This window comes from Meles meles, chromosome 8, assembly GCF_922984935.1.
Source record: "Meles meles chromosome 8, mMelMel3.1 paternal haplotype, whole genome shotgun sequence".
Taxonomy (NCBI): domain Eukaryota; kingdom Metazoa; phylum Chordata; class Mammalia; order Carnivora; family Mustelidae; genus Meles; species Meles meles.
Genome location: NC_060073.1, coordinates 62,824,974 through 62,840,983, shown reverse-complemented (window position 1 = coordinate 62,840,983; position 16,010 = coordinate 62,824,974). Strand labels below are relative to the sequence as shown.

The 16,010-nt window shown below is 55.7% G+C and overlaps 1 protein-coding gene across 1 annotated transcript in view; it reads right to left on the bottom strand.

Moving 5' to 3' along the window:
• The window catches only part of DGAT2 (diacylglycerol O-acyltransferase 2), a 31,675-nt gene extending 16,063 nt beyond the window's left edge, over positions 1–15,612 (bottom strand). The window contains exons 1-2 of the mRNA XM_046016267.1: positions 15,322–15,612; positions 309–437 (exon numbers count right to left, since the gene is read on the bottom strand). Coding sequence (XP_045872223.1) covers positions 309–437; positions 15,322–15,361 — 169 coding nt within the window. The 5' untranslated portion in view covers positions 15,362–15,612. The remainder of the gene's footprint in view (positions 1–308; positions 438–15,321) is intronic.
• Positions 15,613–16,010: the final 398 nt, after the last annotated feature.

Here is a 16,010-nt window from a genome sequence, read left to right as displayed (position 1 = left end):
TAGCACGTGGGAGAAGCATGGCCTTTGGGGAGCCTACAGACCTGGATTCAAATCTGTGTGACTTGGAACAAGTTACTTACCTTGGGTGAGAGTTGGGTCTCCTCTCCGTAAAATGGGAAGGGTACCGCCACCTCCCACTGCAGTGCCAAGTCCTCGTGTGTGCCCGGGGTCAGAGCACTTGATTGGGCCCCCCGAAAGGTGATAAGGGGGAGGGTGCTTTTGCCCAGCACCCCTGCAGAGTAGAGCTCCAGCTCTCAGCTCTGCTGGGGAGAACCCTACCTGCCCTCACCCTCTAAGCCCCAGCTTACCAAGCACGAGGAAGGACAGGACCCATTGTAGCACCGAGATGACCTGCAGCTGCTTTTCCACCTTGGATCTGTTTAGCCAAGTGATGGAGAAAAGGTCCTGGAGGGCGGAGAGGATGCTGGAGCCAGTGCCTGCAGCAGAGGGGAGAGGCCTGCCTGTTGCCACCCTTCCTTCCAGGCACAGAGCCCCCAACACCGACCCGCCTCCACGGACACCTTCCTGGACAACTTCCTAGACGTGATGGGAGCCGGACTGCAACGTCAGACTGACGCGGGTTCTGATTATAGCCCCGCCACCCAGGAGCTCTGTGATTCTGCTCTGTTCGCATCCTTCCCTGTGCCCCAGTGTCTACATATACCCGTTGGGAATGGTGTTCCCCTCATGGGGTCATTTTGGAGACCAAATGAAGTATCCCAAGGGGCTGGGGTGGGGGGCGGCTCTCCCTAATTGCCAGTTTTCTTCCCTCCCCTCCAGCCCAATCCAACTCCTGTCCTTATCCTTTATCTGGATCTAGTACAAATATTTAATCTTTGCTACCTGTGCCTGGGAGGCCAAGGACAGAGGTTCAATATCCAATTTGCAATGTTTTTTTTTCTCCAAGTGTACTCTGAGTGCCCTAGTCCCTGCCCCCTCTCATCTCCAGGACCCCTTTCCCAGCAGACTGAGCCCTCTAGTTCCCACCCCACCCCCACCACCATTACTGCCTTTAGAGGGATTTACACTTCCAGCTTCATCTTGGGTCCCAGAGGTGGGGGCCCAGAAAGGAATCAGGTGGGAGCTTTTGCTTCCCTAAAGGCATCCGGTGGCCAGTGAGCTTTGGGAAGCTTGGCATAGTGACAGCTGCAATTATGTCTGCTACCAAGCAGCCACCAAGCCTAGAAGTTAGGCTGAAATGTGCCTACTTAATTGGCTCTTTGGCTGTGCCCCCAGGATGATGTCCTGGACTCCAGTGGCTGGGAGGCCATGGGACCTGAAAGCCTGGTGATGGCAGGAGAGGCAGCACTGGGGAGAGCACGGACGAGGTTCCTAGTCCATAGCCCACTCCTTGCAGGGGCTGGACAAAAGGAAGTGGGCCATTTCCAACACCCATTGCCCACTGAGTCCCCCCGCATGCCCTTCGCTCTACACATCTTCAGTGAGTGCCTGCTGGGTGCTGGCTTCACACCAGTCACTCAGCAGGGCCCAAGGACTGTGTCACAGTGTTGTCCTTGAGGGTCGCATGACCTTTCTCCCTGGCCTACTGCTGGGAGAGGGGGTTAGGGACTTATGCTTCAGCCTTTGCATTTCTTCAAAATCTGGAGAGCAACAAGGTCACAGCAGAGTTTAGAAAGGGACATAAACCGCACCGGCTGAAAGTTAACTTTTAGGAGACATACAGATAACACTGGACTTTAAGGCAGACACACCAGTCCTGTCTCGTGTACCTGGTCTGGCGGACCGGAGGAATGGGGCACGATCCAGCAGAAGAGCCTGATGCCAGCAGAACCTTGAGCCCAGGCAAGACCACAAGGGCTCCCTGCCATACCCCCCCAGGACACAGCATCTACAGGCTCTCGGTAGCATCTACTACTCCACAGGCCTAACTGGGTGGAGGCGGTAGTCGGGGAGCTCACAGAAGCAAATGAGGCTGCGAACAGAGACATGGTAGAGGTTTTGGGAAAACGATCCTTGGTTCTCTAGATGAAAATCCTACTGCCACAGGTCCTTTCCATCTCCACACCTTCCCAAAACCCATGCCGGGGACTGAGGCCTCCTGGGGTCATCTGGTAAGGCCCAACAGGACCCTCCAGTGACTGAGGGGCACTGACTTGCCAGGCTTACCCAGGCAGTGGGAGGCAGAGCCAAGGCTAGAACCCAGGATTCCTGCTTCCTGCTTAGGGTACCTCCCTTTTCCCCATAGCAGGTGCCAAGGACAAAGTGCTCTTGTGCATGGGACACAGCAGAGCTGAAGTGTGTTATGCTCAGGGCCCAGTCAACCCGTTCAGAAGTGGGGAAAGGCCTGTGGAGGTTCGTGGCGGAGAGAAGTGAGGCCCAAGCACAGGTCTGAACTCCTGATCTCAGGCCTTGCCTGCTCAAGTCATGGCTTCCCAGCTGGCTCAGCCTTCCGAGCTGTGCTGGAGGAAGTGAGGCAGGAGCCATGGCAGCTAAGGGGAGGCAAGTCCCTGCTCGGGGACTGGGACAGACTGCATGCCCTGGCTGCACAGAAGACAGAATGTACTCCCACACTTACCTAAAGTGAGACCTGAAGAGCCCCACATTGGGCTCTCTGCTCATTTGGGGAGCCTGCTTCTCCCTCTTCCTCCACCTGCCGCTCCCCCTGGTTGTGCATGTTCTCTCCCTCCCTCCGTCAAAAAAATAAATCTTTAAAAAAAAAAAGAAAAAAACCCTCCTAAGACAGACTTGGGAGCTGTTTAGAAATGCAGGATCTGGGGCTCTAGCCTGGATCTACCAAATCGAAATCTGCATTTTATTTTATTTATTTATTTTTTAAAAGATTTTATTTATTCATTTGAAAGAGAGAGAGATCACAAGTAGGCAGAGAGGCAGGCAAAGAGAGAGGAGGAAGCAGGCTCCCTGCAGAGCAGAGAGCCCGATGCGGGGCTCGATCCCAGGACCCCGAGATCACGACCCGAAGGCAGAGGCCCAATCCACTGAGCCACCCAGGCGCCCCAAAATCTGCATTTTAAAAAGATCCTCAGTCAAAGTCTAAGGGAGGGCCAGTCTAGAGCAGGGAAGGAGGTAGGGGGAGGAGCTGAGGACCTCCACCTTCTAGGCAGGGAGTAAAAGGCGATGGAGGGAAAGGCATCACACATTGCTTGATGTGACCAATTCCTACAGCAGACAGGAACCCCGAGGCCAGCAGCTTGAGGCGCTTAAGGAAAGAGCTCTCTGTGCAGCCCCTGTTCCAGGTCAGGGCCAGCTGAATGGTCCCACTCACCCTACGGAGGTCTCCTGCTTGGGGAGGAACTGCACAGTAATTCCACACTGGTGGCATAGCTCCCGTTGAAACCACTGAAAAGACGAATTCTTGCTAATGCCTAATTCAAATCCATCTGCTAGGCTTATTAGTGGTCTCTTGGGATCAGATACAGTCAGAGCTCGGGAAGGTATGCAACCCTCACCCTATTAACCAGACAGAAAGAAGGGGCCTGAGGGACTTGCACCAGCTCCATGGCAAGCAGCCAGAGCCAAGCCTTTTCTACGCTGCCCAGACTGTTCTCTCCCTGCCTTATTACTCCAACCACCACCCACAGTCCACTCTACAACAAAGTAGGAAACGCCAAGGCCACAGAGGCATGACAGGTGCTTCTGTGGGAGTCAGAGTGAGAGGCTGCCTAGAGGGGATTCCGGGGGAAGCCGTGACTCAACGTTTCTTCCTCGGGCCTGGCGCACTAAGCTGCCTCCAGGCCAAACCATCCGAACCTGACTGACCTCAGAGCTGGAGCTGGCCTGTGAGGGAGGCTGAGCCCCAACCCCAGGGAAAGCCCCATGTGGACCTGAGAGGTGTCGAGTCACAGCTCCTCCGCCCAGAAAACCCCTCCTTGCTGTGCCCACCTGATGAGACCCTGAAAATGAGATGAGGCAGCTCATTGTTCGAAACCCAGAAAGGGCAGGCCTTTGGAGAGAGGTCGTCATTCTTTCTCTGGGATTGTAAACTGTAAAGTCTGTGCAAACCAGGAACTGTCAGAAGCATGGAGAGAACCTGTCTGGAATGAAGTCAGGAGAGGCCCACAGAACAGAGAAATAAGGGAGAGAAAAGACGACCCCCTCGGGGTCCCAAAGCCCCTCACCTTGCCCTAGCTGCTGATTACACATCCATTCCCCCATGACCGAGCCTGGCCCCTCCACATCTGGGTTTCCAGCAGCCTGCCAGGCCCTGGCCCAGAGCAAACACAGGGAAGGTTTGCTGAGTGAGACGAAGAGTGGGTCTCTGTTCTGGCTGTTCCTCAGCACCATCCCCCTCAACCCCCGCTGCTTCTCCTCACAGCTGTGCGACAGGTGTGCTGCCCACACGGCCCACAGAGCACTTTCACGGGCACTCGGGTTCCTCATTAGGTCAGGGAGCTTGGCACCATCACTCCCACTTTGATGGTGATAAAAAAGTGACGGGGTCAAGGTCAGTCGGCCAGAGGGTGGTCAATTCACTTGGCCAGAGTCAGACTCAATTCAGGCCCAACATCCAGGCTTAGATTCTGTTCCCAGGCCACAGGTTCCCCCGGGTTCCTTTTCTCTTCTCTCCACAGCAAAGTAGGGGGAGCAAGAGGGGACCGTGTTCTCCCTCACAGGCCAGGCCAGGCCAGGAGCAGGCATCTCATGGAGTAGGTGAAGTGGCAACACGCTTTGAGGTTTCAGTCCCAGTTCCGCCACCAACACCTGTGTGACCTTGGTTGCGTCACTTTGTCTCTCTGGGCTTTGGTTCCCCTATCTATACCATGTGGTTGGGGGGTATGAACTCTACAGTCTCTTCGACTGCTGGCCTCTGGTGTCTGCCCTCCTGGGGACAAGACCTAGAGGCTCACCTCCCGGCCATAGCCCCCATATGGTTGCCCGGCTGATGGGAAGTGAGGTTCAGCTGGGTACCCACAGGCCACAGCCAGCCCTGACACCCAGCTGTCATTGCCTCCTCTGCCCAGGCTGTGGCAGAAGCAGGCATGGATGTCAGTGCCGCCATCAGATGCCACACTGCCACCACTGTCACACTGAGCCCAACCGTCCCCCCCGTCTTGGGTGGGGCCGGCAGGGAGCCTCAGCCTCCGGCTGCATCTTGTCTCTTCCCACGCCACCCTCCCCGGTCTCCCTCAGCCCAGAGGCCCCTCCATGCCCTCTCAGCACCAGTCCCACCAGCCACCCTCCTCGGCCAGTGTCTCCTGGGCGCCAGGGCTCACACTAGGCTTCAATGTACCCAGGGCCCCGCACAGGGCCCAGTGACAGCAGGTGCTCAGAGAGGGCTACGCATGAATGGACAGACCCCTGAGCCACAGAGGCAGTGGGAGGCCCAGGTGTCAGAGTCAGACTGAGCGGCCTAACAGGAAGGCCCCTAACTGGGATTGGGGTGAGGGAGGGAGCCTCTCTCGCCCTCCCTGAGCATGAGTTTCCCACTGTGATGGGAACAGAACCCACTACCTGCTTTATTTTTTTCATGGAGGGAGACAAGACAGGCTGTAGCATCACTTCACTAGCCCTGCGAAGAAGTGTCCCCAACAGCTCATTCAAGCGGCCACTCCCAGGCACCATCGGTCTCACCACTTGCTTTACACAGCTCATGTACTCCTAGATTTGTGGAGGGCAGAGGGGGTGGAGCTACCAGAGAAGCCCAGAGCAGTTCTCTTATTCTCTGAAAGGAAGGCCCCTGCCATCTCTCTGGGGGCTCAGTGTCCCACAGCTTTCCCCAAGAAGGCAGACAAGGCAGATGGAAACTGAGGTGAAGTAAAGTCAAAAGAGGTCAAAGCAGTCGCTTGAGGTCAGGGTGCTGGGGAGCTAGGACTTAAGTCTGGAATCTGGGCTCTGCGTCCCTCATCATTCCCATGATGCCAAGCTATTGAGGGCTGGTCCCCACTATGCACGCCAGTGCACATCCAGACTTCAGGAACACACCCCTGCCTAAGGGAGGGCCACCTGCTCAGCCCCAAACTGTGCCCCAGCCTACCGGGGACGTCCTCCCACGGACTGGCTGTGCAAGGGACACGAGTCCCCTACCCGTGAACTCCGACAAGTTGGGGCTGCTGCCACAGGGCTGAGCCAGAGCTGCCTGTGGCAGTGGGGCCCAAACACCCCTCGGTCCCAGAGCTGAGGCTGGGGTGGCCACGGGAATGGCTTTGAGAACACCTTCTTGCCCAACATCTGATAGCAGAGTGACCACGGAAGCCACTCCCAGGCTGATGAAACCGGGGTTTCCTGGGCTTCCTCCTCCACACACCTGAGGTGCGCAGGGTCTGAGCAATAATCCCCTTAACCTGAGGAAGGCCCCTTGGCCGCTCTGCCCCCACAGGGCTCTGTGACCTGAAGGAAGTCATCCAGCCTCCCTCAAACCTGGAGTCTTCATCTGTAAAATGAGAATAACCTTCCCCCAGCAGGGTCGTTGGGACGACGAAATGAAAAAAGAACCATGTGTGTGAGGTGCATTGGGCATTTCCTAGCCATTGCTTCACCACAGACCATGGTGGCCAAGGGGTAGGAGAAGTGAGCAGACACAACGTTCGTCAGAAAGTCCGTGGCCCTGAGGGGTGAGAAGAGCGGGCAGAGCAGGGTGCTGGCAGGGGAGGCCCTGAGCGGGTGGTGAGGCGTCAGCTGGGCCTTGAAGACAAGATCTGGGAGGCAAAGGGAAGGAAAGCAGGGGCTGTGACCAGGGGTGGTGTTGGGAATAAAGGCTCAGGGTTAGTTAGAAAGGGCTGGCTTAACGACCCAGGAATGGGGGGGGGGGGGGTTCACAGTTACTGAAAACGGAAGCCAAAAATAGAGAAGCTGGAAAGGACCTGAGGAGCCAAAAGTGGCTTCCTGGAGAAGGTAGGCGGGACAGAGGCCAGGCTGGAAGCCTGGGGCACTTAAGAGGTGCCAGGCCCGGTACTGGGCACTGGGGGGTAGGGGTGGGGGAAGAGCAGTGAACACAGCAGATAAAGTCTCACCTGCTCGGGAGCTTGAATCCTGCTCAGGGAGAGATAAAGCGCCTACAGGTAAATGTGCGACGTAACAACAGATGAGAGCTCAGGAGAAAAATAATTTGGGGTGATGAGCTAGAGAGGGGGCAGGAGGATGCTCTGACCTGTGGAGGGGAGACACTGAGCGAGGCCAACCTCCCTGAGGAGGCAGGAGCACGCATGAACGGCCACAGGTCATGCTGCGGGACGGCCCCCTGCTTCCTCCACCCACCTTCACTCCCAGCACCAGGGGGAGCAGGAGTGCCAGCCTGGGGAAGGTACAGAGGAGACAGGAGGCTAGGCGTCAGGAAACCCTGGCCCCTAACCAGCAGGCAGTGTAGCCTTGGTGAGCCACTTCCTGTGCAAGCCTCAGTTTCCTCATCTGTGCAGTGGAGTTGACACCCACCTTGCCGGATTCTTGTGAGACTTAAATGAGATGGTGTGTGGGCAAGAGCTTCACAAAAATCCAAGAGCTGCGTGAATGCTAGGTAATTATCAAGTGAGCCTTGGTCTCCACTCCTGCCTAATGGGTGTGCCAAGCCTGGCCCCGCCTCGAAGCGGAGGCGTTGGCATCAGCACGCCTGGGATTCAAACCCTGGCTCTGCCTCTGGCCAGCTGTGAGACCCCGAGAGCCACTTCCCAGCCAGAGACTCAGTGTCCTCCTTAGTTATGATCCAGGATTGCTGTGACGAATCTAAACAACGCATGTCACAGAGATGTGAAGAGCCCCCAGGGGCTTTTGGAGGAAGGAAGGCAGCTTGCTCATGTCCTCAGTCTCAAAGGTGTCCCCCCTGGGCTCACCTGGATCTAAGCTCTGCCCTCAGACATCAGCTGCCAAGTAGACAGTGAGGAAGTCGCCTCAAACTACTCCAAAGGGCTGGGTACAAGCCCGTATCAAGGCAGAGGGATGGACATACTGACCCTGACAGACCCATCTGGCCCCGGGTTTGGGCCAAGAAGCAAAGCCAAGTGCCTAACAGGTGCTACTACTTCAAGCCAGATGCCAGCTCTCCTCTACGGCCCCTCACGAGCACCTTCCAGCAAGAATCACACACGTGGTGATGGGAAGGCCAGTCCAGGCTCTGGGGGGACGTGCTTCTGGATTTGAGTCCCAGTCCGTGCCTGGGCTCCCAGAAACCTTGCACACAAAGCACCTCACCACCTGCTTGGCCAAATACTCCTTGCTTCCAGGCAGACTCTCCACACTCTTGGCCCCACCTGCAGTCCATCCCCAGCTAGAGTTCTGTCACCTTCAGGTCCAATCTGCTCAGTCGTTTGGCTCATACTTGGTGGACACCTGCCAGGCACTGGGTGCTGACCCCCCAGAGTCTTTCCTCAACCTCCCTGGCTGGCTCTTCCTTGGGGCTGCCAACCTTCTCATCAGAGGAAAGAGTGCACACTTGTTTGCAGGGACCACATCTTGTTCATCTGGGTCCCTGTGCCCAGCAGGGGATCAGGCACAGAGCAGGTGCTCGGCCAAGTGTTTCCTGAATGACTGGGTGCTGGCGGGGACTGCACTGAATAGACAAGGTCCAGACCCCGTCCACAGCTGACTGACATGGGCCACAGCAGATGAGCTTTCTGGGACATCGGGAGGGACGGGTCTCCTCCATCTGGACAGGCTGGGTTTAAAGGCAAGGGCAACGGTGGAAGTCTCCAGAGTGAGGGAGAGAAGGATGGAGCCCAAACATTACCATTCACTCAACAAGTGCTCTCTAAGTACCCTTTCCACGTCAGGTGCAGGTGCGGCAGCCCAAGGGTGAGAGCTCCCGCACCCTGCTTCTCCTCTGCTTCTTGGGCACCTGTTGGAGGCTGAGCTCTGCCTCTGGGCAGCACCTCCCAGCTATGGCTGGGGAGACAAGGCTGTGAACAATTAGGCTCAGAGGGTAAGTCAGGGTCGGGGAATCTGGGGAGGCCCCCAATCAGATCTGGAGGATATTCTCACAGATGCTTTCCTGGAGGAAGTAATGGGACAGGTGAGATGCAAATGATGAGTAAAGGGCAGCCAGGCTGGCAGGAGGGAGGGGGAAGGGCACGAACCCAGATGCTGGAGTCCTGCAAATGGCATTTGCAAATGCCTCGAAGGAAGAGAGAGCACACGTTGGAGGAATTAATGGCAAGGAGTTCAGCCAGGTTGGAGCATAGCCACTGTGTAAGCGGATGAGTCCAGTTGGGAAAGTGAATAGGGAGTCATGAAGGACTGGGAATGTCAGGCCAAGGAGTCCTGGGGTCCAACCCAGGGGCCGAGAACACTGCCGCCCACCCCTCACATTCCCTTCCCCAGCTCCAGATGGTGCCTCTGGACCCCTTGCCAACAAGCCGGGCATTCACCTGGTACCTGGTACCAGTGCCCTCATGAATTCTTTCCTGGGAAGACTAATAGTCTCCCCCTTTGAGGGGTAGGTATCCTTAAAGTAGGGCCATTTAGGATGTCTGGCCCAAAGGGGAAGCTGACACACAGGAATGGTGGGCGTGCTGGCTGTGAAGCTCCTGGCATGGCCATCAGGACTCTGGGGGGCTCAGTGGATCCCTGCTGGTCCTCAGGGCCTCCCATGCTGGATCTTGGCAGGAATCTTGGCGTCCTCAGTATCCATAGATAGGCTGGGACCCTGGGCCTCCCCCTTCCCTCTGTAGGTCTCAGACTCCTGAACCCTGGAAGTGATGGCTGAGGACCCCAATGGCCCGTTTTCCCCACCCCCCCCCCCACATTCTGGCACATTAAAAAAAATAGCTATGGAAGTAGGAGGAGTTGCCATGGCAACACCACCAGCTTGTGGGGGTATCACTAAGGAGTCTCCAAATAGGCCGCTCTCATAATCCATGAGCAAGTGTGGAGAGCTACGGTCTTTGGGGGCCCCGAACAGGACATGAGCCCATTTTCATAGACAAATCGAGAATGGGAATGAGGAAGAGGTTGGTCCTTGGGTTCCCACAGCTCTCAGGGGGCAGGACTGCAATCCCATTTCCACAGCAGAGCTGGAACGAACCCGAGAGGACAGGCTCTTCCAGCTCTCCTCACTGTACAGATGAGGAGGCTGACATCCCAAGAGGGCAGGGTCTGGCCAAGGTTACATGAGAAGCAGATGCAGAGTTAGGCTCCTGGCCCTTTACTCAGGACCCTTAAATCTGCTTTAATAATAAAAGGAATTCATGCTTCCTACGTCTGTTGATTTGCCCAAAGGGTTTGTGGGTTTGGCTTCCTGGGGTCTGCGCCATAGCCTGGGCAGCTACTCCTCTCAGGCTTTTGCCCATTTTACAGATGAGGACACTGAGAGTCAGGAAGGGACAGTGGTTTCCTGAGGTTACAGAGCAGTTCAGGGGAGGCACTGGGCCAGACAGTCCCCAGGCCTGACTCCTAGCCCCAAGCCCTCAGCTCCCTCTACTCAGCCAGTAGAAGCTCCGTTCCTGGGAGACCCCAAGAAGCTCTGAGAGCACCTTTCTCAGGAGCCCTCAAATCTTTCCCCCAGGTGGTCATAGGTGAGCCGCCCAGGGTCTAGATACGGCATCCTCTGTCTCCCTTGTCTCTGCCTCGCGGCACATCAGGGCCTCAGCCGTAGTTCATCGCTCCGGGGCCCTGCAGTCAAACTGCCTGTTCCACCCAAATCTCATGCCTCTGTTGATGCTATTCCCCGTAACTGAATGTTCTTGCCTGCCTTGCTGACACTTATTCATCTTTCAATACCCAGATGGAATGTTGCCTCTTCCAGAAAGCCTTTCCTGGCCCCAGCCGAGATGACTGAGCCGTCCCACCCTCACCTTTGGGCCTCTACAGCCCCCCATGTGCCCTTCGCTGACGCTGTGTGCTTCCCTATGCACAGTTGCCCTGTGTACATCCCCCTCAAAGGCAAGGACCAGGGCAGATCGACCCAGGGACAGTACAGAGCCTGACACACAGAAGGGGCTCCAGCAGCAAACCACACCCCAAGTTCCCATTGTGGCAAAGCCTTCCTGGATCCCCCAGAGCAGAGGCTGCCACTCTCCACAGTGTGGGGAGCCTGCTGCGTCCATCATACAGGACAAGTGACAAGGATGAACTTGAGTGTCACAAGTTCATTTACAAAGCACTTTCCATTCCTGTTCGCTCAAACCCTCACGTTCTTGACAATTTGAGATTTTTGACCCGGTTTTCCGTACAGGGCAGTGAGATCCCCAGTGGGTAAGTGAGCTACCCAGCCATGTCCCAGAGGGAAGGCAGGGCTGGCACCCTGGCTCTCTGGCTTCAAAAGCTCTGGAAGTGATGAGAGGGACCATGGAGGGCCCAGCTCCCCCTACTTGGCACTCTGCCCTGGAACCAGCTCCTCAGGAGACTGAGGGTATTTCCGCAGCAGGGAACAGCTGCAGCCCCCACACCCAGCACAAGCAGGCACAGAGGAGGCCTGAGGAAAGACCGAGCAACCACCCTGAAGCTACAAGCAGGACTTCCTCCCAAGAGGAACAGGGCAGCTCTCAGGAGGGCTGAGGCTTCATTAATGATTCACTCATTCAACAAATATTTACTGAGCACCTATTATATGCCATACATTATACTAGACACCAGGGACACAGCCCTGAGAAAGAGAAGGTCCCAGCTTCCAAGGGGCCGACAATCTTATGTGGGAGACAATTACTAAACAAGTAAGGACCCATGATAATTTAGGTAATGAGAAGGGCTATAAACAATAAAACAAGATGTGGTAATTGGAGGGCAATTCTACACATGGCATGTCAGAAAAGCTCTCTGAGAGGAGACTGAAGGATCCAGAGCAGCCACGTGAAGATCTGGACAGAGAGGCAGCATGTGAAAGGGCCCCGAGTAGGGCAGAACTGGTGGAACAGGAAGACCAATGGCAGTTCTGGAGCACGGCAGGGTAGGAGATGAGGTTGTGAGGTGGTGGGAGCTGCTCACATAGGGATTCATGGCCTCATGGAAGAGTATGGAAGGTCTGACATATGATAAGGGGCAACTGACAGTTCATCACCTGGCATCAGAGCTCTGGGGGTCTGTGGTGTCTCTACCTATCAGGGCAGCTGGGGTAGCTTCTGCAGAAAAGCTTGGGAAGCAGTGATCTACCAGCCCATCCTGGAGGCTGGGAGCAACCTTTACTCATTCAGAGTAAATTGCTGAGCTTCTGCAACAGCTGGAGCCCCATGCTCAGCCCTACACCTCCTCTCTTGGGTAAGGAGGCAAGCCACAGACTGAGAGGTGTATCTGTGTTCTGACCCTCGCTTTGATAACTCTGAACCAGTCCCTTCTCTCTGGGGCCCTCAGTATCCCCATAGGTAACAAGAGGGCTGGGCCAGATCCAGCACTAACAGATAGCTATGATTTTATGACTCAAGCACATGCTGCTGAATTTGAAGTGGGAGGCTGGGGGTGGGGCAGGATTTCCACATTGCCTATTGAGTCACCCAGCCTGTCAATCAAATATTACTCTTGACCCTCCTTTCTCAGCACAGAAGAGCCCTTGGAAGCACAGATAACCTCAAAGGAGCCTCTGTACAGTTGGGGAAGGGGTGCAAGGAAAGGGAGACAGCTACAAAGAAATGGGGGGAAAGGGAACAGGAGAGCGACATTTGCATCCTATGATTTAGGACTGGGTTAGGTGACTGTCAACCCCCAGTTCCAGAGTTTCCCAACAATCTAGCTTCTTAGTTTCATTCCCTACCAAGCTCCTGCTTGCATACCCCCAGTAACAGGGAGCTCCATCTCTACCCACACCAGGATTTCTCCATTACATCAAAACCTATCCCCTGTAATCCCACCCCTGTTCCTGGCCTTGGGACAAACAAGAACAGAACAAACAAATCAGCTCAGAATTTTACTAGAGTTGCCACCATTTTGTTCTGGATCTCGTGCTAAACCCTGAGGATCTAGGCAGGCTTCAGGGCTCTGACCTGAAGAGCCCCTGGTCCAGAGGCAAAGATAGGGAGGCAAACATGACTAACTCAACAGCCGCGATAGTCCTTCAAATATCAGAAGTTACCAACACAGACTCCCATCTCCCCCAACAGACACCCACTTACCCATGTTCCTACAGCTGCCTTTTTCTTTTAGATAAGAAACCAGTCACCAAGGTATCTATTTCAATCTCTCACCCAACACAGGACTTCCTTTCACAGAATCCATGGTCTCTCCTTGAATATTGCCACTGACAAGGGGCTCACCACCTCACAACAGTGGACACTTATCCAGAGAGGCAAACCAGGCCACTGAGGAGTCTCTTCAAAGACCAAGGATGTAAGAAGCCAGTCTAATGGAGATACCTAGATAACCTAAAATCTGCTTCAGCACCCTCCCCTACCCCACCCAGTCTTTCACCAAAGTAGATCCGGAGAGCTAACACGTGACTGGTTTGGATTTCATACCAGCCCATGATGGAATTCCTTGCAGCCAGTTTGAAAAAAAAAAAGGCAGGGGTAGTTCTTAAGATCTGAAGACAACATGGGGAAATGCTCCTGATAGGATACTAAGTGACTTGGTCAAAATCATTCACTAAAAGTCTTACTGAAATACAAATTTGAGGTCAAAAACATGAGCTGACTGCTCCTGGTAGGTATAGCTCACAGCCGGTGGAAGCAGAGGCGAGGGAAGGGGATCTCTGGGAAGGACTATAACAGAGAGCACCACTATCCCGTTCCCCTGGAGACAAAAGCATGTTTTAAAAGCACAAATATGGGTAAGTCCCTTCCTTCCCTTGTCATGGGCATCAAAGGGCATAATGAACAGAAAAGCACACTTAAGTGAGAGAAGAGGCTGTCATAGGCTATTAGGCCGGAGTCAGGGGGCGGCTCAGGCTGCTTGCCTCCAAAATGGCAACAGCAGCTCAGTAGTTCTCCAAGGGCAATGAGCAGCACTCCAAGGGAAATGCCAATGCCAATGCCCAGGACACAGTTAAACTATGATACTCTCCAGGGTGGTTACTCTGCAACCACTAGAAAACTCTAAGTGATTCTGAGCAAGAGAGGAAATCCTCCGAGAAACCAGAATTCAGAACTATAGCTGTAGCATGCCTTCAACTTTATATAATGTGTATAAATAAACTTGCAAAGAAATACACTAACACGGCAATAGGAAGCTATTTTTGGTGGGCTGATGGGCCAGCAGTGGTTATTTTCCTCCTGTTTTTCTCAATTTTTCAAAATTCCAATAATTAGTATGTTTTATTTTTATAATGAAGGTGGGGAGAGTAGGCGACTGTCAGTTACTGAAGAAAAAATGCTAAGTAAGAGAGGTTCAGCAAGCAGAATAAAGACAGGAGGAGAGAGGGAAACTTCGAGACACACACAGACCTAGGATAGCTGTGATGGACTTCCCAGGGTCTCCCTTGGCCAAGGCATCTGTTAAGAAAACCTCAGGAAGGGGGCGCCTGGGTGGCTCAGTGGTTTAAGCTGCTGCCTTCAGCTCAGGTCATGATCTCAGGGTCCTGGGATCGAGTCCCGCATCGGGCTCTCTGCTTGGCAGGGAGTCTGCTTCCTCATCTCTCTCTCTCTCTCTCTCTCTCTCTGCCTGCCTCTCTCCCTACTTGTGATCTCTATCTGTCAAATAAATAAATAAAATCTTTTAAAAAAAAAAAGAAAGAAAACCTCAGGAAGGTCATGCCTCTTCCCATCAATTTCTCTGACCACAGGTGTATATCTAGATAGTCAGCAAGGGCCTCAGTTCCACACTGGTGGAAGAGGGGCCTGGGCCACATGGAGGGTCCTCTGTCCCATCTTCTGTGGCTGAGTTGCTGCCACCCAGTAGGCTCCCGATCCTGGGCTCCAGGATGGGAGGAGGGTAGAGCGCAGTGTGGGCGCACCTCTCCCAGCCAGGCTTGTTCTCTGGCTGGTGGCTCTTTCAGGGGATTGCAAAATCCTGCCATTCTGCCCCATCCAGTCTCTCCTGGCTTGCTCCACCTGGTGAGAAGTGAGGGGAAGGAGATGCCAGGGGCCAAGGCCCCCAGTGCTGGGGTTGGGGAGCTCCTGTTAAATATCAACCGCCTCTCACAGATGGGGAAAACAAGCTGGGAGAAGAAATGTGATGTAACAGAGGTGACACAAGCTGATGAAGGGCAGGCGTGGAGCATGGACTCAGACTTGACTACCACGCTGACGAGGTCCCCAGAATCCTTCCCTCTTCCCAAACCTAGATGGGCGGCGGGAAGGCGGCGGCACGCTTTCAGAAAAGCAGAGAAAAGGGCTGGAATCTCAACCTGCACGCTGGCCAGTTCCCCAGCAACGTAGCCTCGTTTTAAGGACACAGTCCTACCTGCCTTAGAGTCCTAGCCCCATCCTTTCCGAAAACCCTCTTGCGGCTTCCCAGCCCGGGATGAAAGCCGCGGAGACCCCGCAGACGCCTGGCCCACCGCCGTGCCACCCCCACCCCCACCCACGGCGGGGCAGCCGGGGCCCCCCCGCTCACCTCGCAGGACCCCGGAGTAGGCGGCTATGAGGGTCTTCATGCTGAAGCCGCTGCAGCTCACCGCCCCGCGGGAAGCCGGTTCGCCCCGCGCCCCTGGCCCATGCCCCGGCCGCCGGGGCCAGGGCTTCGCGCCGAGCTCGGGGGGCCGGGGGTGGGGGGACGGACGGCGCCGACGCTGGAGCGGCTATGGCGCGGGGAGCTGGGGGCGCACCGCCCGTCGCGGCCCGAGCAGCAGCCGAAAGCGGGCCGTCGGCGGCGGCCACTGCGCTCGGCGCTCGGAGCGCGGCGCTTTATCACCTCACAACCGGGCGGCAGACGCGGGCCGGGGCGGGGCCGGCGGTTCCACCCGGCCCGCCCCTCGTCCCCGGGGAGCTGGAGAGCCGCGGGGCGCGGGCGGGGCCGGGGGCCAGGGGCCGGGGGTAGGGCGGAGGGGGCGGGCGCGTGGTCCTGGGCTCCCCCACTGTGACCCGCGGCTCCTGGGTCCGGACGCAGAGCACGTGCAGTCGCCTTAGCGGTGTCTCGGCCCGCGGCGGGGCAAGCACTTGACTAAGAGCGAAAGTCGGGTGTCCGGGCTTTGGATTTCGTTGGTGCCCAGATTAGCTGGGGTAAACCTGGGCTCCTAAACCACCCAAGCTGCCTCTACTTTTCCATCTGGTTCTCAAGAAAGCCCAGAGTATCTCTGCACCGCG